The sequence below is a fragment of the Heteronotia binoei genome, chromosome 2 (assembly GCF_032191835.1).
Source record: "Heteronotia binoei isolate CCM8104 ecotype False Entrance Well chromosome 2, APGP_CSIRO_Hbin_v1, whole genome shotgun sequence".
Taxonomy (NCBI): Eukaryota; Metazoa; Chordata; class Lepidosauria; order Squamata; family Gekkonidae; genus Heteronotia; species Heteronotia binoei.
This window is the reverse complement of record NC_083224.1, coordinates 150,721,431-150,746,176: the sequence shown is the minus strand read 5'-3', so window position 1 is coordinate 150,746,176 and position 24,746 is coordinate 150,721,431. Positions and strand designations below refer to the sequence as shown.

General features: G+C 41.5%; 1 protein-coding gene across 1 annotated transcript in view; it reads left to right on the top strand.

Annotated features, from left to right (window-relative positions):
• SLC44A3 (solute carrier family 44 member 3) overlaps nt 1-24,486 on the top strand; it is a 76,790-nt gene extending 52,304 nt beyond the window's left edge. Inside the window, exons 12-16 of the mRNA XM_060232228.1 lie at nt 4,048-4,131; nt 16,658-16,795; nt 17,480-17,716; nt 21,031-21,126; nt 24,286-24,486. Of these exons, the coding sequence (XP_060088211.1) occupies nt 4,048-4,131; nt 16,658-16,795; nt 17,480-17,716; nt 21,031-21,126; nt 24,286-24,297 (567 nt within the window). The 3' untranslated portion in view covers nt 24,298-24,486. The remainder of the gene's footprint in view (nt 1-4,047; nt 4,132-16,657; nt 16,796-17,479; nt 17,717-21,030; nt 21,127-24,285) is intronic.
• Nucleotides 24,487-24,746: the final 260 nt, after the last annotated feature.

The window sequence follows — 24,746 nt, the reverse complement described above, 5'->3', positions numbered from 1 at the left end:
TCTTTATAGACTATCTTGTCTCAAAGGTTCACAATAGGTAACAAAGACAGAAAACGCCATCAAAACCATCTTTTTATAATATCTTTCAAACCATTCCTTTGTCTTTGATGGCATAAGCATATCCCTGGAAGTCAGCACAGATGTAAGACATTGACACATATAATTAGAGAGGGAGTTTTATGCAGCATATCTGTTTGCGCACATTTGCTGTTTGGACCATGGCTGGCACATTATGAAGGATCCATTGATTTAATGAGATTGCAATGGAGCACATAGGCTTGCCAATCCCCAGGTCCCAGCGGGGTTTTTTCCACTTTCCCAGGCTCCTTCCTGCCCCCAGTCAGCTGGCCCGTGGGGGGGGGGGCAGAAAGCCCTGCCCCCAAAGCCATCATGTGACTTTCCACCTCCGGAGGCTTCAGTCTCCGATTGGAAAGGCTTCCTCTTGGGATGGTGTGTCTGTGTTCCTTTGAAGAAGTTGGCAGCAACTCGTGAGTAGAGATGCCAATCCCTTGCTTCAGAGTCCCCAGAAATGGGGTGGGGGGGGGGAGGGAAATGTCTGCTGGGCACTTCATTATTCCCTATGTGGAGATCAATTCTTATAGGGTATAATGGGGAATTGATCTGGAGGTATCGGGGGCTCTGGAGGGGCTGTTTTTTGAGGTAGAGGCACCAAATTTTCAGTGTAGCATCTAGTGCCCCTCTCCAAAATACTCCCCATGTTTCAAAACGATTGGACCAGGGGGTCCAATTCTATGAGCCCCAAAAGAAGGTGCCCCTATCCTTCATGTTTTCCTGAGGAAGGAAGGCATTTAAAAAGGTGTGCTGTCCCTTTAAATGTGATGGCCAGAACTCCCTTGGCGTTCAATTATGCTTGTCACACCCTTGCTCCTGGCTCCGCCCCCAGTGTCTCCTGGCTCCACCCCCAAAGTCTCCTGGCTCCACTCTCAAAGTCCTCAGATATTTCTTGAATTGGACTTGGCACCCTAGCACATGAGAAGTTTTTGGGGCTTCTAACTATAGATTATGTTTTTCCCTTAATCATCTCCAGGCTTGTGCAATCAGACATGTGTTGTGACCATACTGGGTACCTAATTTCCAGGCAGCACAGTTTGAGTTCAGATCAGGACCTTGGATGTGAAAAGGGTCCCAGTAGTTTTCCTGACCTGTAAAAGCTCCAAGGGAGCACTATTTACCTTGTTGGGCACTCAATTCATGGGGTATAGCTAGGTTCCTTCAATTAGACAAATAGTGGCTTCTCTGGGACAATTTCAGGTTTTAAAAAATCGGACCAAAAGAGAGAGGCTGAGGTCCCTACTTGCATTCTGATCATGAAGTTGGGAATTTATTTCCCATAACGGAATCTAAAAATATGTATGATTGTGTAGACCTGGGGAAAAGCTAAAGTATTATTAGGTCTTCATTGTTACAAACAACCCACTGATAAGCACTCCAGGTTCAGATATGTTTTCCTCTGGTTAAATAATACTGAAGACTTACGCTGGTCTTTGTAATATTTGACTTATTCACAGACATATACAAAGTTCATTGTAAGTGGAGTCAAAGAGGCATCCTACAAGACATCAAATTTTCCACATCAGACAGCCAGGGAAAGAGATCCTAGGTTCCACAGTGCTTCATTTTCAGTCAGCACATAGCTTTTCTTGTCTGTTTTTCTCTCCATTTGTTTCAAATGACTAATTTTCTCTTTCTTCATATGTATCCTCTTCCTGTACTCAGCTAAAGAGGAGGCATCATCTTTAAAGTGTGATGAGTTTTTCCTTCAGGAATGCAAAACTGTTGGGGGATCATTTCCAGTTTTTTTCTCCCATTAAGGAAACATTGATAGCCATTAAATAATATTAATGTTCTTTTGACAGAGGCCCTGGTTCCATCCATGTTAAGAATCCTAGGTCCTGGGGAAGACAGAAACTTCAATTTGTCAGGTGCCTATATTCAGATGTCATAACTGACTGGAGTTAGTAGAAGACTCCAGCACCTATTTTCAGCAGGCCACAGAGATGACTGGAATGGGGGGTAGAGAAAAGGAGCATACAGGCCCAGCAGTTAATGAGATCCATGCTTGTAATGAGTAAATTCAGATTTCTTTATGTGGTGAGCTAGTGAAAGCTTTGGAGCTACCACATACTGCAGAAGGCAAACGTTCTGAGTGGTTTACAAAGCAGTCCAATTTAGTGCAAAGAGAAGCTGAGGTCTGCTTTCAGCAACTTGGTCAAGGAAAAGCACATGCCACAGTGTTTTCTTCAGGGCTTGTGTTTAGCTTTTGATTCCTGATTTCAAGCATGTTTATTTGTACAGAGTTATCCTTAAGGTTTTGAATGTTTGGTTAAAATATTTTGTGGCTTCCACATCTCTGGTGCATATTGTAGATATAAGATGTCTTTATAGAAGGTATGTTTTATTTTCAATTTTGGAAGGAAGCAAAATAAATGCTCTTAAATGGCTGTGGATTTTATGGTGTGCACAAAATGTTATAATCATGTATTACATTACATTGGAGATCACTGGTTAATTACAAGACTTCCCAGAAAGCCTGTTGTATTGCACAATTTGATCAACATAGGAAGCTCACAGAATAATGCTGCAGCTTTTGGATCAAACCAATCTTTTTTCACTATTTTTTTTACTATTTACTAATAAAATTCTGGTGATTTTATTTTGTGGATAAGATTTCCAAGGCCTCTTTTACTCTTCTTCTCTCCATGGCCCTGAATTACAGGATAAAGCCTGAGAAGAAAGTTCCTGACACAGCAGGAAATCTTATACTGCATTCATTCTCTGATGACACTTTCTAATAAAAATATTTCAAGGGTATTAAAGATAATGTTGCACTCAGTTCACGCTACTTTATGTACTGTATAATGGGCTACAAATCTGGCAGCTGTAAAATCTTTCTATGGGGCAGCCCTCCCCCCTGGAACTTGAAGACAAAAATATCAGCTGTATTTTTAAAAAGAAGATAAAGGAGCTTGTGTCAAGCTCAGACATGGAGTCTAACATTCACAGCATTATTTCTTTTCCACTAGAGTCTGAATAAATTCAGCATACTAGCATACTAGTTTAGAGGAGGGCTGAACCAAAATTAATCACTGTATTTCAAGACAAATTTCAGGAATGTTGAAAAGTGATTCCCACAGTTGAGAATTTTTCAGTGATGTTTTCATAAATGTTTGCCTATTCTTGTTTTTTTTCTCATTTGCCTTCAATATGAATGTTACATAGCCATGGTGTGTATGGCATCATCCCAGGTGAACTTCTAGGGGGAGAGCATTCCATGAATTGGGCATCAGCATAGAAAAGCCCAATTGCTGGTTACCATTGCATTTTTGCCCCTCCCCCCCTCCAAATTGACAAGAATATCTTTGTACCTGAAAGACTGCCTCCTCCAATACTATGTTCCTAGGATGCTTGGAGTTTTAAAGGTTAGAACCAAAGCTCTGAATTGTGCCCGAAAACAAATGAGCAGTCAGTGAAGGTATTTCAGTACAGAGATGGTACAATCTCCTTAACTGATAATAAGCTGGCAGCTACATTTTCTATACCATTTGATGCTTTTGTAAGTCTTTATAAACAGCTCTGTGTGGAGTGCATCACATTAACTGACTCATGAGGCTGGTTCTGCACTAGACCTTTAATCCTGGTTCAGCCCTATCCCGAAACTGATTTTCTACACTAGAATCACAGAATCATAGACTCAAAACTGATTTTCTACACTAGAATCACAGAATCATAGACTCAAAGAGTTGGTTTCTATGATTCTTTGGATTACTTTGGGCAGATCTTTCTTTTCAAGGAATGGTCACAACTGGTATACTGACTGAAGCTGCTAAAAGACAGGACATGGCGTGGAGGGAATCTGAGCTTCCAAATGTAGGTCTAGATACCACCTAGAAGCTATGAACCTGGTCCTTCAGGGAGAGCCTCTGGTTTTATCTGAGTTGAGCATTTGTCACAACACCTGAATTTAATACTATAGCTGTATATGTATTTTTCTGACTGTGGTAACTAATTATTACTTCTTTATTTCAGGAAAATGCATGTGCAAAGTGCATGTTCAGATGCTGTTCTTTCTGTTTCTGGTGCCTAGAAAGAGGACTGAGATGTTTAAATCAGGTATATTATATCATCTGAAGCTATGTATGTATAGAGATAGACAGTTGCTTGATATTTTGGGTGGGAAATTAATGATGAAAAAGGAGATTCCTGAAAGAACATTCTTGAAAAGTATGCTTATGGGTAATGATTTCAAGACTGTTGCTAACTCTGAACTGTGCCAATCAAAAGTGGCCTTGCAGTGGCTTTCCTTCTTTCTCCAGGATTGGGGACAGAGGGTGGCGGTTGGGGACGAACTAGCCCGACTCATGTGTGGTGTGCCGTAGGGAGCGGTTCTTTCCCTGATGTTATTCAACATCGTCATGTGCCCCCTTCCCGGGTTGCTCAGAAGTATGAGATGGGTTGTCACCAGTATGCAGATGACACCCAGCTCTATCTGTTGATGGGTGCCCAGATGGTTTGTCCATGGTTTTACAAGCTGTGGCAGGGTGGCTCCAGCTGAGTAGACTGAAATTAAATCCGATGAAGACGGAGGTCTGGTATCTAAGCTGTCGCAGTCCGGGACCAGAGGTCTGCTTACTGACCCTTGACAGAGCGCAGATCATGCTGGTGTCCAAAGTTAAAAGCCTAGGGGTGCTCTTAAATCCCTCTCTAACAATGGAGGTCCAAGTAGCTGCCACTGCCAAGTCAGCTTTCTACCATCTACGGATGGTGAGGCAGTTGGTCCCCTTTCTTGAATGTGACAACTTGGCAACTGTGATCCATGCTACGGTCACCTCGAGGCTGGATTACTGTAATGCCCTCTACATGGGGCTGCCCTTGTCCCAAATCCAGCGTCTTTAGTTAGTGTAGAATGCTGCCGCCAGGCTGTTAATGGGAGTTCCTTTACGGGAACACATTCAGCCTGTGCTGAAAGCGCTGCACTGGCTACCAATAATGTACTGGATTTGCTACAAGGTGCTGGTTTTAACCTTTAAAGCCCTATATGGTCAGGGTCAGGGAAGTTAGACTTCAGTCAACTAGAGCCAGGGCCTTTTCCGTGGTTGTACCTAGCTGGTGGAATGAGTTGCCGGAGGACGTTAGGGCCCTGCGAGAGCTCCCACAGTTCTGCAGGGCCCATAAAACGGCACTCTTCTACCTTGCTTTTCCATAAGGACAACTTACAGCAAGGGACTAGGCCCATGAACCGGAACCTAACATCATTCTGGACTTCCTACCACGCTATGGCGATTTGGGGTCCAGTCATACTGCTATCATCGAAATTTAATTGCATAATGAATCATTGTACTAGTATCTATTGTTATATTGTTTTTAACTGATATTTTACTATTGTTTTTATGTTTTATGTATTATCGATGTTTTTATCTTGTTTGGTCATTTTTGTCCCTAACCTGTGAGCCGCCCTGAGCCTGCCTTCGGTGGGGAGGGTGGGATAAAAATAAAATAAATTAATTAATTAAATAAAGAAGGCAAGATCATCCTTATTGAAGTGCTAGAAATTTTTCTTTTCAAATGGCCATATTAAAAAACAATTTTAAAACAAATAATGAACTTGTTATAACCAAAATTAAGCATTTAAAATTCCGCTGATTTCATTAGGAAAAGATTAAAGCATTTTATCCTGGGTCCATCAGAAACTATATGAACTCAAATGGAAATTCATTTAAGGAATAAATCAAATCAAATTCAAGTTCCATCAACATCAAATGTAGTTTTGCTATAAGACACTTGAGCCTATTCTGACCTGGGGATATTCTGGTTACTGGAACACCAATTATAAATTTATTTAGAAACAAAACTTGTTTCTTTCAGTGGAATGTAGTCTTGCATCCTGTTGTGAGAGGGGGTTTAATTGGATTGCCCTTTTCAGGCATTATTTATCCTAGGCATCCACTGCCAGTATGGACATTACTGATATATAAGTGAGTGCTTCCATGTGAAGCCAAATTTTAAAATACTGGATATACTCTTTGCACAAAAGTAATGCTAGTAAAAATCTGTGACTATGCAGTGATACTCTGATTCCGCATAATGTGCAAGGGGGCAGACATTGGAAGGAGATGCTAACCACATTTTATACTAGAGATGGTAAACCATGCATTTCAGTCTACTGTTGGAAGAAAAAGATAGCTCTTCTAAGAAAGGGCATCTGTCTAAGAGGCGCCTTCCTTCCCCTTCTAATGGGGGTGGAAATCCAAGCCTTATTTTGCTGTGTTAGTGATATTGAGAGAACAAGGTAAATACATGTCTCATGAAACCATTTGTAATTAAATTGCAGTGGCTTCTTTGCTAGAGAACATAACTTCAAGGGTCTGCTTTTCTTCTTCAGTTTGATATTCATGTTCACTCTTGCAGACATACATCTCAAACACCTTGGGGGGCAAGTATCCAGAGGAAGAGTTGCAACAGGAAAACAGCAGGTGAAAGGGTTAACACACACATCCTCTCTTTCTTCCAACAGTACACTGAAATGCATGACTTCCCTATTTCTGGTATAAAAAGTGAGAGCCAATTTGGTGTAGTGGTTAAGTGCATGGACTCTTATCTAGGAGTGACCTTGGGTCAGTCACCATTCTTGAAAGAACTCTCTCAGCCCCACATACCTCACAGGGTGTCTGTGTTGGGAAGGGGAAGGGAAGGAGATTGTAAACTGCTCTGAGACTCCTTTGAGTAGTGAAAGATGGAGTATAAATCCAGTCTCTTCTTCTACTTCTCATCTGAAAACCGCCGCTTCCTGCTGCTTTTTTAACTTAGAAAAAACATGTTTAATTTACTGTATAATTTAAAATGTCATGCTAGGTCAAATTACAGATTTTCTGTACATCTATAATGTATATGAAGCACATATAACACACCAAAGCACTGCATATAATGGTATTTCATCATCATCATTGTTGTTGTTATTTGTTATTACTCAGCATAGAGAGAAGAGCACCTCAATATGGACCACCTGGTCTCTGTTATTAGAAATCTTTCTAGAATGGTGACATATATCTGTGTGTGAAGACTACATTTAAGTTTTGGGCTCCATTTGGCAATAATGTTATGCATACCAAAGATATTGTACCATCGTAGTTTTTTTAGTTTTAAGAAAGCCCAATTAAATCTGATTCTGATTACATCTAAAGGGTAGAAGTGTTTTAGGTGGAAATCCTTGTTGGCCTTCAGTAGAAAAGCAAAATTTGAGTCCAGGAGCACCTTAAAGGCAAACAAGATTTCCAAGGTATAAGCTTTTGAGAATCAAAGCTCCTTTTGTCAGATCGAAATGTGTTTTCTGTCACAAGAATACATTTTTACATAGACTGTTTCTGCTTCCCTAAAGAACATTGTGGCAGAGCTCTAAAGGGTCATTTGAAAGCCATCTATGATGCTGTAATGGATTCTTTTACAGTAGCAGTAAAATTCTACTTTTGCATGTCTTGGGTTCATTTCCCGCCAGCTGGCAAGCACCTTTCCCACAACACATGGATTTCTGAGGAAATCTCTAAGAAATGTCTGTTTTTTCTATTCAATATCAACTCAATAATATTGTGGTCTTGGAGGCAGTTGGCATTCTGTGGCTCTGGCAAGTTAGCAATAAGCCAATATTCTGGCCTGTTTGAGATCCCTGTCAAGCACTAAAATTCAACAAAATTAACTTAATGGCAACTGTAATAATTTAGTTGTATGAAAAAAATCTGTGTCTTCAGTAGCAGCTCAGCAAAACTTTCTTGTGTTGACAGGGTTTTGGGCTCCATTTGGCAATAATGTTGTGCGTACCAAAGATATTGTACCATCGTAGTTTTTTTAGTTTTAAGAATACCCAATTAAATCTGATTCTGATTACATCTGATTACATGCTTTTTTGTTATTTTTTATGTTCTACATTATTACAAGAATTCAGACGAATAATGGGTTGGATCCAGTAATCTGCTTGCACAAGGGTCAAAGGTTTCCCTATTTCCCTGACATAATTTCCGACAACAAGGACATTAATTCTTGGAATAGGGGGACCTATGTGGAGTAGCAACCATGTGGGTTGGTGGACTGCAATGAGAAGGGGTAGGGAGGCAAAATCAGCTGCTTTTCCACTGGTGGATCGCCACTGAAAAGAGGCAGGAAAGGCTATTTCATCTCCTTTTACATTGCAGGCTACTAGCCTGCAGGGCTACTGCTTCAGTTGCTGGAGGGAATACAAAAGCTGGAGAGGTGTGCAGCTGTCAGTGCCTTCCACTGACAGATTGTTGTATCCAGTCCAGTAAGATCTTGCAAATAAAAGTGTGGAGACAGAAAAGTTAGCATAAGATATAAAGAATGCTCAGATAGTTCTGCACACCTAAGAAGCGTTGAATTTGTATTTATCAAACAATAGCCCTGGTTTTCTTAGAGTAAACCTGTTTGGTAATAGAAAGGGTTTTCAAAAACCATGTGAAATGACAAGAGTGTTTTGTTTAAAGAACAAGTCAAAAATTGCATCAGGCAATATTTTGGTGCACCTAAGTAGCTCTCTGAATCCCAGCCATAGATTCCCATTTAATTCTAGTTGCACTTTGTTATATGAAACTGGTGACCCCAGATGAAGCGACAGGACTCCAGCCACATCAGGCACCTCCATCAAGTGAAGGGGAGACCAGATGAACATTGCAGTGTAGATCACTCAGATCTCCTTTGTGGGTTGAGGTAGTTAATTCTAATTGAAGCCTAGTTTATATTGCCAAATGTATTTTCATTGCTCATTTCCTCAGTCTGTCATAAAAGTAATAAGTGCTGTGTAGACTTATGCATGTTTAATTTTGTAATTTTGTTTTTAATTTGATGTTGCTATAGAATACCGTGCTCGGAATACTTCAGTTGTAGGTAAAAGTCTGGTTTCTTATACAGGGGTAGGGAGTCATTGGATCCAGCCTTTTATTTTCATGTATTGTGTTCACTTTAATATGGTTTTATATTCTACTTAAAATAATCTGTCTTTTACTGTAACTGAATATAAATATGTCTGACAGAAGTGGTGACCCAAAGATAAGCCAGTATCATATTCTTTATCCAGGAACAAAGAACTTGAAATGTCTCTGAGTGTCATTGTTAGGGGGATAGATAATACAGGACCCAGAGCTGTGAGTTTCCCCTTACTGTAAATCTGTGAAGCAATAGCTGGGCTTAACTGTCAAGGAGCGATCGTAACCCACTCTGCAACAGTGAATTATACATACAGTATTTTGGAAAATACCAAATTTATGTTCTAAAAGCTGTATTTGTTTAAGGTTTTGTCACGAGCATCTGGTACAGTATGTTGTGAAAGAAATAGTGTTATGAGATTGAGTAGGATGCTCAGTAGGGTGGTAACTTTTGCCACAGTAATAATGGGAATCCAAATTATGACTCAGAGACTTCCTTATTTTGTTGAAAATATAGGCTGCTGGAGCCTCCTGTGAAACCCTCTGTGAATTTGCAGAAATACAGAACATACTGGATGTTCTCTTACTGTTACCAGATCATGGTGACTTTACAAAAACTGACATTAAGAAGTCTATGCTATTAGCTGGATGTTGTGTAGATGTGTTAGACATAGACAATTGCATTATAGTTTGAAAGATAGTACTTCTGAGCACATCCTGTTGTCTTTTACTGCTTCAAGCAGGCTACCTGCATCTGAAGAGTGTGCTGTAGCTCTCATATGCTCCAGCTTCTGAGATCTATACCGCATTACTCTGTAGTTTAGTATAGTCTTGCTACACTCTTAGGTACCTGGTACAAGTTCTGTATGCAACGCTGATTGTGACTAGACAAACTGAAAGTAGGAGTTAAGCCGAGAAGCTTGAATGCCATGCCTGACAAGCTTTTTTTTTTTGCTTCTTATTAAAAGAAGCTTCTGTTGCTGTGGCACTCCTCTTTTCATTAAACTCATTTTTAATAGTGAGTCCTCTAAGGGAGGACTGAATTCAGCTGCGGCACAAAGTAGCAATTATTCTCCTCAAGCAGAGACCTTTAGCCCTTGGATCTCTGCCATGGGGCTTTTCTCATGAAGTTAGCAGGTCAGTTTTTCCAAGACCCTTGACATTCATTCTGTGCTGTGAAGGATGTTTTTTTCTACATATTTTCCTCGCCTACTGTGCTATTTTGAAATATGTAAACAATTTCACTCTTTATTTATCTCTGAGAAATATGTCTCTGGTTCCCAGCCTTTTGATTATAAAGGTCTGCATTTCTTATGAAGGGGAAGCTGGCTGGCTGGAGAGGCAAGAGTGTCTTGGGCATGCCCCTAAAGATGCAGTGGTGTGGTGGCTGAGGGAGGAGCTTACCCTCTGGGCAGGGCCAGTTAACCCAGCATTCTGGATACTGAAGTGCCAGTTTACAAAACTTTTATTGAAGATACTGTCTTTGGTTAAATAAGATTGCAGTCAGATGAGCTGTTTGAACTGATGTCATTGCTGTTAACCTGCAGGTTTAAAATGCATGATCAGACAGCATCATCCCATCCAAAGTTTTCTCTAAGCTATAGGGTCTTGTGAGTAAAAATTCTACTTCATGAGCTACCGGCTTTAAAGTTATGAGCTGCTGCATAAATTAGTTTCCTCTGAGGCCATTTTTCCTGAGCTAAGACAAAAATGTGTGAACCAGAGGCTTAAAAAGTGTGAGTTAGTTCACAGTAACTCAGCTTAGAGGGAACACTGGTCCCATCCTGTCCTGCAGTCATCAGCCTCCCATTGTCACTCCTCCCTGGTTGTGTGTTTTCTGACACTGGAGAGAGTCTGAGGTTTAAGGATGACAGCGGGTTTTACTCCGCATTGCCGGATATCTGATCTCTCCATTGCAGTCTCAAGCTGTATGGGAAGTCTAAATCTTCCCTTCCATTTTCACCCCCCTTTTTGGAAGCAGTGATGTGGCATCATTAGATCTTTGCACAAGGGTTTTGAATCATCACTTGCACGCTTCTTTGCTGCAATATTTTGTTGTGTTTGGTAGCCCACCGGTGTGTGGGAGGGTTGTTTTAGAGGGATGAATTCAAGAAAAATGACCCTTCTATTTCTTGTGGGGGGGGGAACAGCACTGGAAATAGTCCTATTTAGGCTTCTATATTGGTGACTGGGATTCAGGCCTTGGAACTTTGCTCCAGGACACTTCATAATATTTCTCTGGCAGAAATGCTCTATGGGGGAGAAAAAGGGAAAACTTCCCTATGAAATGAGTAGGAGAGGGAATAACATCAGGCAGGAAAGAGAATGATTTTTGGCAGGGTAGTACAGTTGTATAGGAACCAGTGATCGCAGCACTTGGTGGAGGGATTGTGGAGCTGTCAAAAAGGAGCTGGTGCTTCAGCTATATGCTTATGCACATGCTGAACTGCTGGACTGTCTTCAAAACTGATTCACCCACAGTGATGCAAGGAGGGTGATAATCTTCCTGGGGTGCAGGCTGGTGGAGAACTTCTGTCTTCTTCAGACTAACTTCTAGGCCAAATAGCTTGGCAGCCTCTGCAAAGCAGGACGTCATATGCTGCAGAGCTGATACCGAGTGGGAGACAAGTGCAGCATCATCAGCAAACAGTAGCTCTCGCATAAGTTTTTCCATTGTCTTGGAGTGGGCCTTTAGTCACCTCAGGTTGAACAGGCTGCCATCGGTGCGATAGCGGATGTAGACACCATTGTCATCCCTGCCAACAGGTCACTCAGATCGCATCATGTCTGTGCGCCTCCCACTTCAAAACAAGCAGCATGCAACACTCTTCAGTGTGTATGCTCCAACCCTTCAAGCAGATCCTGCAGAAAAGAAGTTCTACGCAACCTCGTACGGAAGACCCCTACAGAGGACAAGGTGATCATCCTTGGCGACTTTAATGCCAGAGTAGGTAAAGACTCGGAAGCCTGGAAAGAAGTACTTGGCAAACATGGCATTGGCAACTGCAATGATAACGGGCACCTCCTGCTAGAATTCTGCATGGAGCATCAGCTCACCATTACCAACACTATCTTCCAGCAGAAGAACAGTCTGAAGACAACCTGGATGCACCCACGGTCCAAGCATTGGCAACTTATTGACTACATTCTGGTGCGCCAGAGAGACCTTCGAGATGTCTTACACACCCGAGTAATGCCCAGTGCAGAATGTCATACGGATCATCGTCTTGTACGCTGCAATCTCCGTCTTCACTTTAAATCTACACCCAGGAGAGGCGGTATCCCCCGGAGGAAGTTTCAGGTTGGCAGCCTTCAGTCAGCCGAAGTTAAAGCTGCCTTCCAGGCAAAACTCCAGACAAGAAGTGAGGACCCCAGTTGCCTCATAGATCCTTCTCCAGAAGCACTCTGTGAACACCTAAAAACTACCATCCTGTTGACCTCTGAAGAAATTCTCGGGTTCTCCACAAGGAAGAACAAGGACTGGTTTGACGAGAACAATCAAGAGATCCAAGAATTACTGGCAGAAAAGAGATCTGCCTACCAAGCACATCTTGCTCAGCCTTCCTGTCCCTGGAAAAAAGCAACCTTTCGCGCTGTATGTAGCAACCTCCAGCGCAAGCTTCGAGACATTCAGAACGAGTGGTGGACCAAGCTTGCAGAGAGAACCCAGCTGTGTGCAGACACTGGTGATTTAAGAGGGTTCTATGAAGCCCTGAAGGCAGTATATGGTCCATCATATCAGGCTCAGAGTCCCTTGCGTAGTGCAGACAGCCAAGTGCTCCTCACAGACAAGGCATCCATACTGAACCGGTGGTTGGAGTATTTTCAGGTTCTCTTCAGTGCCAATCGCGTAGTTCAAGATTCAGCAATCCACCTAACCCCACTTCAACCAGTGAAAACAGAGTTGGATGAGATCCCCACCCTAGAAGAGACTGTTAAAGCCATCAAGCAACTGAAAAGTGGCAAGGCAGCGGGAGTTGATGGAATCCCACCAGAGATCTGGAAGCATGGGGGCATAGTACTACATAGCACACTTCACAAAGTACTTGTCACCTGCTGGGAACAAGGCAAACTACCACGGGACTTTCGCGATGCAATTATCATTACTCTACATAAGAACAAAGGGGAAAAGTCAGACTGCTCCAACTACCGGGGGTCTTGAGGACAAAAGGAGATCGAGGAAGAATCGTACTGCTACAGCACCAACCCCAAATCAGACTTTTCCCTGCAGCCACTGTGGCCGGACCTGCCTGTCCCGCATTGGTCTTGTCAGCCACCAGCGAGCCTGCAGCAGACGTGGACTACTGCACCTTTCTTAAATCTTTGTTCGCGAAGTCAAGCCGAGACAGGAGACTGAGACTATGCACATGCATGAAAGACAAAAAAAAAGATGCTGTCCAACTGTCCACTTCATGGTTACCATACAGCAGTAATCTGAATGGTAAACCGCAGGGTGAGTGTGTGGAACAGTGGATTAAGGTTGGATGTTTAGACAAAATTCTCCAGCAGAAGAAATAAGGATCAAATTAGAGGCGTGGCCAAAATATGCTACACCTGTAGTCTGACCACAGCCTAAGTGGAACATTTAAATTCTCTGAACACTCTAGATAAAACTAAATGTATACACAAGACTCATTGAAAGGACAAGAATATAAGTGTTACATGGTGTAGACATAAGGACTTCAGTGTTTGATTTTATCTGGATAGTTCACTTTTAGTGAGCAGTACTCATGTTTGTCATTCAAGAGATGAGATTTTTAAGTGCCGTCCAGTTGCTTCCAACTCATGGCAACTTATGAATGAATGACCTCCAAAACATCCCATTGAGCAAATAATGATCATGTGGGTGACAGATTTGTCTGAACAGTGTCATTGACAATAAAACAGATATTTTTTATTTTATTTTTTATTTATTTGAGATTTATATCCCGCCCTTCCCACGAATGGCTCAGGGCGGCTTCCAACAATTTAATCAAACATAAAATTTAAACAATATTAAGTATAAAATAATTAAATATTTAAACAGTTAAAACTTTAAAACAGAATATTTCAATTTCCTGTAAACAGATGGCTGGCCAGTTACATCAGTTGTCATCATAGCTAGGTATAGGCTAGCCGGAAGAGGGTCGTCTTACAGGCCCTGCGGAACTGCGCCAAGTCCCGCAGGGCCCTCACCTCTTCCGGAAGCTGATTCCACCATACGGGGGCCATAACGGAGAAAGCCCTTTCTCTGGTGGCTTTCAGACGGGCTTCTTTTGGCCCGGGGATAGTGAGGAGATTTTGTGTTCCTGACCTCAGTGCTCTCTGGGGAACATGTGGGGAAAGACGGTCCTTCAGGTAGGCAGGTCCCAGGCCATATAGGGCTTTAAAGGTAATAACCAGCACCTTGTACCAGACTCGGTATATCACTGGAAGCCAGTGCAGAGTCTGGAGACCCGGCCGGATGTGTCCCCACTTTGGGAGACCCAATAGCAGCCGGGCTGCGGCATTCTGCACCAGCTGCAGTTTCCGGGTCCGAAACAAGGGCAGCCCCATGTAGAGGGCATTGCAGTAGTCCAACCTTGAGCTCACTCAGTCTGAGCCACTCAGCCACGGCCCGTAATGCCTGGTCAAGCTTTTCTGGGGCGCAGACAGGCCGGCCATCCATCAGTAGATAGAGCTGGGTGTCATCAGCATACTGGTGACATCCCAGCCCATACCTTCGGGCAATCTGGGCAAGAGGCCGCATATAGATGTTAAATAACATCGGGGAGAGAACCGCCCCCTGGGGCACACCACATTATTATGTTATTATGTTAATAGCATTTGTAGTTCCAGCTCTGTTTGGGCAGGCAACAACCCAGCCATGTGTTCTCTTGTTTTATGTTGTCTGCACTTCTTGAAGCACAGTACGCATGCAAAGGTCTTTTAGTATTAGTGGCATTTTTTCAGTTACACCATCTCAGTGCTCTGGAATAGGCTGTTCAACTTGCTAGACATAAAGCACAAGCAGAAGTATGTAGTTTTTGGAGTGTTAAATCCATCAGGGCTGGATATCCTGTTGAAGTTATTAGATGGAAAATGCTAATAATTTTTGGTAGTGTTTATATATTCTAACAATGTATAAAATATTTTAAGAGCAGCCTCAAGGAAAACAAGTTGTTTATATAGTAATAATTTGGTGGTTGGTGCAAAATGACTAAACTTCCTTACTAAGAAGCTGGTAATCAACGCAAAAAGACTGAAGTAATTTTTCAGTAAGGGATATGCTTGGTCTTCTTTTATGGACTGCCTGGAATTTTACAGTTCATTGTTTACATTAATCCTCACAGTCTGTGGAGGCACAGCTTTGGAACTTCCAAGTTAATTTTCTCTCAGAGAAGGGCATTTAACATTTATTTACTTGATTACTGTGTATTAATAAAAATTACGAAGAGTCTTGCCATATTTTAAAGTTTGACACTTTGATTGTGACATGAGATCTCATCGACACGAGTCTGCAATAAAGCTCCTAACTTTACTATGAAAAATAATAATGCTGATTTTGTACATCCTATTAATTTTTTTTGTAGATTCCCAAGCATTCTTAGAAAGAGCCATGTGGCACAGAGTAGTAAGCTGCAGTACTGCAGTCCAAGCTCTGCTCACGACCTGAATTCGATCCCGGCGGAAGCTGGGTTCAGGTAGCCGGGTCAAGGTTGACTCAGCCTTCCATCCTTTTGAGGTTGGTAAAATGAGTACCCAGCTTGCTGGGGGTAAAGTGTAGATGACTGGGAAGGGCAATGGCAAACCACCCTGTAAAAAAGTCTGCCGTGAAAACGTCCTGATGTCACATCACCCCATGGGTTGGTAATGACCCAGTGCTTGCACAGGGGGCTACCTTTGCCTTTAAGCCTTTTAGGCTTAGGAAGAAAGCAGAATTCTGAGACATGAGTCTAGAATAACCTGCATGATGCATTTCAACAGATGCTAAGAATCTTGTCACAATCCCCCCTCCCCCCCCAGCATTCTAATCCCCAAACAGATATTGGGAATCTATAGGTTATTTTTTTTCCAGACTAACTTTTGGTAATCTTACTATGCTTGGCAGAGTGGCTGTCTTTTTTTAAATAATTAAAAAGTGCTATGATCCATCTTTTATTTCTTTTCCAGAGTGCTGCAAGAAATAATTGTGCATGACTTCATTTTATAATTTCATCTTCTATTTACAGATTTTCTGTCTGACTCAATAATTTAGGAATTCATGACATTGACTATAAAAATAGATAGGGTCAGTTTTGTTTTAGGGCTTTGTGGTTACAGAAGACATTAAAGAAACAGTTTCAGTTAAGAATGTGTCTGTGTGTAAAGTGCCGTCAAATCACAGCCAATATGTAGGTTATGCTCAAAATTAGGTTCAAAGATTGTTGATAAGTCTCTTCTATAGAAACCAGATCAGACTGGATCCAACTAGCTTTTTCTTTCAATCCCACCTAATTCCTCCTCTTACTGTAGCCCCCGCCCCACAAGGCTTTTGTTCATGCAGAACCAGTTGTCCACACATAGCCCTTATCTGGTGGTCAGAGGGGACCCCTCCTTTGTCACCACCAAAACTGCTAGTTGTATCCAACCCATAATCAATACATGCTTGAAATTAGATTTTGAGACTTTGGTTTTGGCCAAGTCAAAACCTAGATTAAGGTTTCTGTTCTTTTTCCTGTACTTTGTTTTTAAACGTGAATATTCTCTTTCAGAATGCATATACAGCAACAGCCATAAATGGGACAAATTTTTGTACCTCAGCCAAAGATGCAGTTGTTATTTTAGCAAAGAGCTCAACTAATACCATGGCAATCAACTGCTTTGGTGATTTTATTATCTTTCTAGGAAAGGTAAGTAAGTTTCCATCATTTACTTACTCTTATGCCATTGCTTATAAACTAAACATTCCTGTTAATATCTGTATGACATGGATGTCAAAGAGCCACATTCTCCATTCATGAAAATTAGAAATTTACTTTATTCCAAAACAACACAGGTCAGTAGAATATATGGAAGGAAATGTACAGAAGTTTAACAGAATGTCAAGCAGACATTTACCTTTGAGCAAATAAGGAAGTTATAGGAGAAAGTGATGATTCTTTCTTCAGACAGTGTATAACTTAAGGGCAATCTGGGCATGATTTATGATTAGCATCTCTTGTTACTCTTTTAAAGGCAGCTACCAGTCTTCCAGTCCTCAGCACCCCTTCTTTCCATAATGCTACTTTTCCAACATTGAAAGCAGTAATTGTGGATGCTTATTAGTTTTTTGTTTTTTTAAAGTGGGAGATCCTGATCACCAGTGTTCTGAATACTGTCTACTTTATCCCTAATTTGGACAGATAGAAGTAAAAAAAAATAAAGAACAGTGGTGAATAGTAATTAACCTGGACCACCGTATGTTGTGAACAGAAGGAAGGAATTAGACAAGATTCTATTGTTTTTAAGGCAATAAAATATGGATTACTAGCCACAGATATGTTTTGTTGACTTATTCTGAAATCTAGTGTCCGCATTCATTCTTTTTTATATAGATATTTGTGGTGTGCTTCACAGTTTTTGGTGGTTTGATGGCATTTAACTTCCACCGTGAACTACGTGTCTGGGTCGTTCCACTGCTGCTCGTTGCACTTTTTGCTTACCTGGTTGCTCACAGCTTCTTATCGGTATTTGAAACCATAATAGATGCCCTGTTCCTTTGCTTTGCTATTGACATAGAAACAAATGATGGGTCTCAAGAAAAGCCATACTTCATGGACCAAGAATTAATGGTAAGCATCAACAATGGCAGTGCTTTATCAAGAAGACTGAAGAGATTAGCTTTCCTTTCATTCTACTTTCATGCTAGTTTTGTATTTTTCTTCCAACTCCTTTGGCATGGTAGAATTCACTCAAGACAGAATGTTGCAGGTAGGACCATTGTTCCTGTGAATATGGTATGGATTCATTTTCTTACCATACACTTGATCCTTACCTAAAGTGTAGTATAAATCAGAAAATTACTGCATTAATACAGTAATGGCCTGTTGTGTTTTTATGCACATGTGACTCCATTGCCCAGGGTAGCAAGAATATTGTGAAGTTTACTTGTGCCTCTGATATTGATTTCTAGATCACTGTTTCCCATTTGCCTCACTACCGGGTCACAAGAAAAGCCAAAGCTAGCCCCGCCCCCAGGAAAACATGGTCTCTGCTCTGCTTCCTTCCTTCCACCATCTCTGTTGTGCAGAGAAAAGCTAGCTTTGAAGACTGACATAGGCTGCAAAGCCTGAGCTCCATTTGGCTTCCTTCCTTCCCCATCTCTGTGTTGTGCAGAGAAAAGCTAGCCTTGAAGACTGACACAGGCTGCAAAGCCTGAGCTCTGTTTGGCTTCCTTCCTTCCCCCGTCTCTGTTGTGCAGAGAGGAGCTGGGCTGCCTCTCCTTCCTTCTCCCCCTCTCCCAGTGTTTGAGAGAAAAGCTGGTGTCCACTGGCACTTTAGATCCATGAAGTGTTCTTCAGGGTATGAACTTTCATGTGCCTTGCAGTATGTTCTTTTGGGGAGATTTTCTGGGAGGCCTGGGCGGCAAAGAAGGGGTGTGTGTTTTTTTCAGCTAGGAGGGGCGGGAAGTGGGCCTTCCAGTAGCTATTTTTTTACCAAACGAACCCTGGGCAGAATTGTTGCTGGCTGGGGTAATCTGATGGTAAGGCTTTTTTCCCCTTTGTCCCCCCCCCCTTTCTTTCTTTTTCCATCTACAAGGGATGCTCTGTCTGTATTCTTGTTGCTGGGGGTGGGGGGAAGCAGCAGTGGGAGGGCTTCTAGTGCCCTGGCCCCACTGGTAGACATTCTGGTGCTTTTTGGGCATTGTATGAGAGAATTTTGGACTGGATGGTTCACTGGTCTGATCCAACATGGCTTCTCTTATGTTCTTTATTTCCATGTCTTTCCTTTCCTTTCCTTTCCTTTCCTTTCCTTTCCTTTCCTTTCCTTTCCTTTCCTTTCCTTTCCTTTCCTTTCCTTTCCTTTCCTTTCCTTTCCTTTCCTTTCCTTTCCTTTCCTTTCCTTTCCTTTCCTTTCCTTTCCTTTCCTTCCCTTCCCTTCCCTTCCCTTCCCTTCCCTTCCCTTTCCTCCTTCCATTTTTACTGGATGAAACTTTTCTGTTCATCATACTGTTGTTGCAAACATAGGAGCTCTGTCAATGAAAAATTGGCACCTCCAGTTGTAGCCAGCTGGCCTTTCTATGAGATTTCTGTGTGAGTGAGTGAGAGTTAGAGGTGTGGGGCAGAAAGAGATTATTGGAGATTACTGCTGTATATCTCAACAGCACTGGAAGTGATGGTACTATGAACTTGGTGCCATTTTACTGGTCCTGCTTTTAACAGCTGTCTGACACCAAAATTAAACTCCTACTGTAGATATTAAAAAGGATGAAAGAAGTTCACTGGCTAAACATCTGCACAACAAGTTGCTTTTAAAGCATGGGAAACACAGCCAGTAAAAAGCTGCAAGCCCCTCACAAATATTCTTTTTGGGATAACTACAGAAAAGCTTGTATGAACTTCATATAACTTGAAATTAATTCATTAATCGCAGTACAATTCTCTGCTACCTTTCACAGCAATTTCCCAGTGTTCCAGCCAAGGAAAAGTATGAAAAATAGCTGTCAAAAGATTTTCTTGAAGCTTTCCACCCCCATTTTGGCTCACCATGAGTTTCAGAGAGATTTTTCTGAAAATGAAGTTACTTCAGAAGAAGAGGCAGGTTTGGGGGACTGTCCTGGAAGTGAGGAAAGAAGAGGTCCCCTGTGCAAGCACCAGTCGTTTTCGACTCTGGGGTGACTTTGCTCTCACAACATTTTCACGGCAGACTTTTTTACGGGGTGGTTTGCAATTGCCTTCCCCAGTCATCTACATTTTCCCCTCAGCAAGCTGGGTACTCATTTTACTGACCTCAGAAGGATGGAAGGCTGAGTCAGCCTCGAACCGGCTACCTGAAAACTCAGCTTCCGCCGGGGATTGAACTCAGGTCGTGAGCAGAGCTTATGACTGCAGTACTGCAGCTTTAACACTCTGCGCCACGGGGCCCTGGAAGTGACATCACAGGAAAATGTGGAGGTTTTGTTCAGTGTGCCCTGGAAGTGACATCACTTGGCCCTTGACCTGGAAGTGACACCACAGGAAATGGCTCCACCCCCAAATTTTACTGGGCCACAAAAGAGAAGTGTAAAAATAACTGGGCCATGGGAAAGAAAAGTTTGGGAAACCCTGTTCTAGATGATTTGGACTTTTTCTCAGCAACAAAGTGAAAAAAGGGTAAATCACAAGGAACCTCTTAGTAACGTAGCTGCCCCAATGCCCGGTTCTCTAAATTCCATCTTATGATCAGTCTCACTTTCTCACAGCTTCTTAAAACAAATCATGTTAATATTTTACCAGTTTTCCATGGTGTTGCTTGAATTTTGTTATTTGGATTCATTTTAATATTTAAATCAATGCTTCCTATTTAAAAATGTAGTAATCATTTTTCCTCAGATTTGTCTAAGTTTTGAGACTCTTAAACAATGTATTATTTGAAGAAACACTGGTAACTTTGTTAATTTGTCTGTTTCTTCAAATAATGCATTTAACAAGATTTTCCCAGTAAAGATTTCTGTGTGTTATGGCCCAAAGCTAAACTTTTTTTGTGTGTGGACATAAATTTTGCTTAATTCAGTGGGTCTTGCGGCTAGCATACTTAAGGATTGCAGTCTTACATCCCAGTTCTATACAAGTGTATACAGAATTTGTCTCACTATGTTCAGTAGTACTTATTTCCTGATGCTTAAGGTTGCAGTCTTAGGTCTAGTTTTAAAGTATACAAAAATGAGCATAATGGATCTGTGTGAAAAAACTTGAAGTTGAAGATACAATTTTGCCAGGATAACACCTTACAACACAAATGTTTAATAATGACCATCATCACCTGTATCTCAGAAAATTGATCAGATCTTTGGCTAAAAGTCAGACCATTAATAAAATTTAAAAACTGTCAATAGTTAGAAAGTTGTAGATTGCTAAAGCAGATCACTTTGGTTGAATTCAGTGATAATTTTTGTTTTAATTTGTAGAATTTTGTCTATCAGAGCAGCAAGTTAACTGAGGAAAACAATCAGGGAAATAAGACTCTTCACAGCAGTGAATATGACACAGAACTCCAGCCTATGGTGAGTAACAAAGGTCAAACAATATTGGTGTGACCAGATTACAATGTGTCTCCACTGTGCATGGTAAAATTTTGGTAAACATTTGTATTTCAGTGCTTAGGTTCTAGTAAGGGATGCGCTCAAGTGTATTTGGCCATGACAATGTGGAAGCTTTTGTGAGTATTCCCAGATCTGCAGCTGTCAATGCTGCATTGTATGAGGCTCTTTCAGAACCAAAATGATGTGCACATTCTCAATGTCAGTGTTATCTCTATTATTCCTGCACATAAGGACATGAAAAGATCCCTCCTGGATCAGATCAGTAGTCCATCTATTCCAGCATCCTGTCCCACAAAGCTACCCATCTATTCCAGCATCCTGTCCCACCAACCAGTTGCTCTGGAAGGCCAACAAACATAGTGTAGAGGCCAAAGCCTTTTTCTGATGCTGCCTCCTAGCACTGGTATTTTCCACCATAAGTAGTAGACATTGATCCTCCATGAATCTGTCTAACCCCCTTTTAAAGCCATCTATATTTGCGGCCATCACTACCTTCAATGGCAGCTAATTGCAGCTTAATTGCAGTTTCCTTATGTCTGCCCTAAATCTATTGCCCATCAACCTCACTGGGAACCCTTAAGTTTTAATATTATGAGGGGGGAAGCCCCCTCTAATCATTTTCTCCACCCTATGTATAATTTTAGAAAATACTACTGTGTCCCCCTATGAAGCCCTCAGGGCTAAGGGGCTCCTTATCCACCTGGGTGTTGCATTAACCTATAGTCTTTCCAATAACAGGAAGAAATCAGGGAGACAGATGAGGATGTTATTTGTTGCTGTTTTCAGAAATAACTAAGTCCAAGGCTCAAATACCTGGTCACAACCCAAAGGTCTACTTATCTCTTATCTTCCCCACCTGTCTTCATCAAGGCTTTCGTCCTGCTCCCAGGCCTGGCCGCCTGCCCAGGATTTCTGGATTGGGGTCTTTAGTCAGTGGAATCTTACCAGAGGATTAGGCTTTTAGGTAGCTAGGCCTTCAGAGAATAATTCGCTGTTTCCTTGGCCAGGAACATCACCTCCCATACCTTGCCAGCTGTCTGCTTCTCTCCCTTCCTCTTGCATGCACTGTTCACCTACACTCAGTAGGCCTTTACTCCCAAGGTCTCTACTTCCAAGGTATTGTTTCCTCCTGAGGAGCTAATACTGGCAGACTTTGCTCTGCCAGCTCTTTAGGTGGCCTTAGGATCCAGTTATGTGTTTCTGTCTTCCTGTTAGCTAATATACAGCCCTCTCTTGGGGTTGTTGCCAGGGTCCCCCTCCTTCACACCACCAGTCTTTTTTCCAGTTTGAAAAGTCCCAGATTCTTCAGCTCTGATCTAACCTTCATCTTGGTTATCCCATTTGAGAACCGAGCCTTGTCATGAAAAGAAGACTCCACAGCTAAGCCTGGAACAAACATGCTAAATAATTCTCTGAAATCAGTTCCCTGAAATCACAGACTGTTACGTTATGTTCTGATAGGGTGACCATATGTAAAGGAAGTACATTTCATAGTTGTGGTGTAAAGAAATAATTTTGATAGGTTTGGCTTCTCATGCAGGATTGAGATAAATGGCAACTTCCAAAATATTCCCTCTTCTTTCTTCCTTTGTACTCTTACATTCTGAAAATCCCTTGTTCTTTTATGACTTTTAATATTTATTATCAGTGCTGGCACAAGTACGTCAGGGCTATACTTACGAAGCAGAGAAAAATCACTGGGGATACAGGGACCTTTTGCATATGTAAAACAGGAAATGCTGTTGCTTCATCTTGCCATCTAAAAACCAAATTGGGTACAACCAAGACAAAAGCTCTATTTCAGTACACTAATCTGACATCATTCATCCCACGTTTGCAGGGTAACTCAGGCTAGACACTTTGGCAGTGCAATCCCATTCAGAGTTACTCCAGTCTACACCGAGTTTGGCCTGAGTTATGTTTGCACTATCAGGGTCACAGAATTGTTGTGAGGATAAAATGGAGAGGTGAGAATGATAAGCACTGCACAGAGTCCTTGGAAAAATCTTCTATAGAGGTAGGGTGGATCCGGTGGACGAGTTCGCAGAAAGTTAGCAGACCAGATCTTTGACCACCTTTCCCAAACAGTCTCTCATTTGTCCCAGAACTCCTCTGTGGATTGGGAAGATCTTGCATGCAAATGTGCCACAGGATGGAGCACTTCAGCAACAAGAGGTGAATGGGGTAATAATTGCCTTTATCTCTTTACACTGATAAAAGTCTCCAGTGGAAAAGAGATGAAATTTTACCCAATTCCTACTCCTTACTGCAGTACCACTCCTGTTTGCTTACCTTCTGATCTAGGTTGCTTGGGGAGGCAGGGAAAGAGCCACTTTACTAACTCCTTCTGTGAGCTCTTCCACTGGATCCAACCCAGTATTTATTTGCTTTAAGCTGTTGTTAGATATCCATACCCAGAAGGCTGAAACTCCACTCTGTGCCCTTGGAACCATGCATAAGAGATCAAGTTATTTTTTTTTATAAAGTAGCAGCCAGTGTTTGTTTAACTGCATCTTCTGCTTTTCGTTTCTAAGTGCCATGAAATGAGAAGCCATATGAAATATACAACACTGTAGAGTCTGGATAAAATATTTGGTGATATATTCTTCAAAATGGTGGGTCTGTGGCATAATTGGCATGTGAGAAAATTAAAAAAAATCTGAATGCTTACTAAAGCAGAGTTTTCTGAGAGAAGTTTTACAGTAGCAGTTATCCTTTCCCTGCCAAAATATTTCATGCCAAGAAAGGAAAATCTGTAGAGCGTGGTCAGATTTCTGAATTTTTTTTATACTTTAGTAGACTCAGGCCCTTGGATATTTTTTCAGAACTTTCTGGTGTATGGAAGTAATAAGCTGGTCTGCCAGTCTGGAATGTGTGGTTTTAAGTTTATTATGTTTATGAGTGGCTTTGCTTGGTTTATACATTATGTGGATATCTTTGGGGGGGGGTTTGCCTCTCTCTCTGTACGCGCACACATGTTGGTGGAATGCACAGAAATGTACCCTCTGTCCCACCCTTCCTTTTTATCCCATTATTTATTTTATATCTCACTTCACAAAGCTTATATTACCATTGTCTAATTTTATTCATTATCTTATTCCTCCCCACCCCCATTTACAGACTAGAACCTGAGATGGCAGTACTTGTATGCAGAAAACTGAGACAAAATCAAATGAAGGTTACCAGTGGCTTGAAAGAAATTATCTCCCAAATTGGTTTGTACCTTTTGCACTAGAAGAGATTATTAAAAGCAATCTCCTTTTGTAGAGAATTCCTCCAACACACATGGTTTTAATAAAATAGTATTTAATTTTTTTTAAATGAAATTGTGTTCACAAAGAATTCTGCTGTTAGCTCTGTGGTTTCACTTTGACATGGTAAAGGCACCTTGGGAAAGAAAAACAGTGTAGGTGATTCAGCAACTATTATGCATGCAGTGCAGCCTTATTTAACATCAGTGGCCTGGAAAAATATCTAAACTGTGACTAATCAGAAGTTAGATTGACAAGCTGGGCTAGTTATATGCATCCATGTGACAATGAAATAACTAGGCATTAGGGGAATCACAGTTCATACAGTGA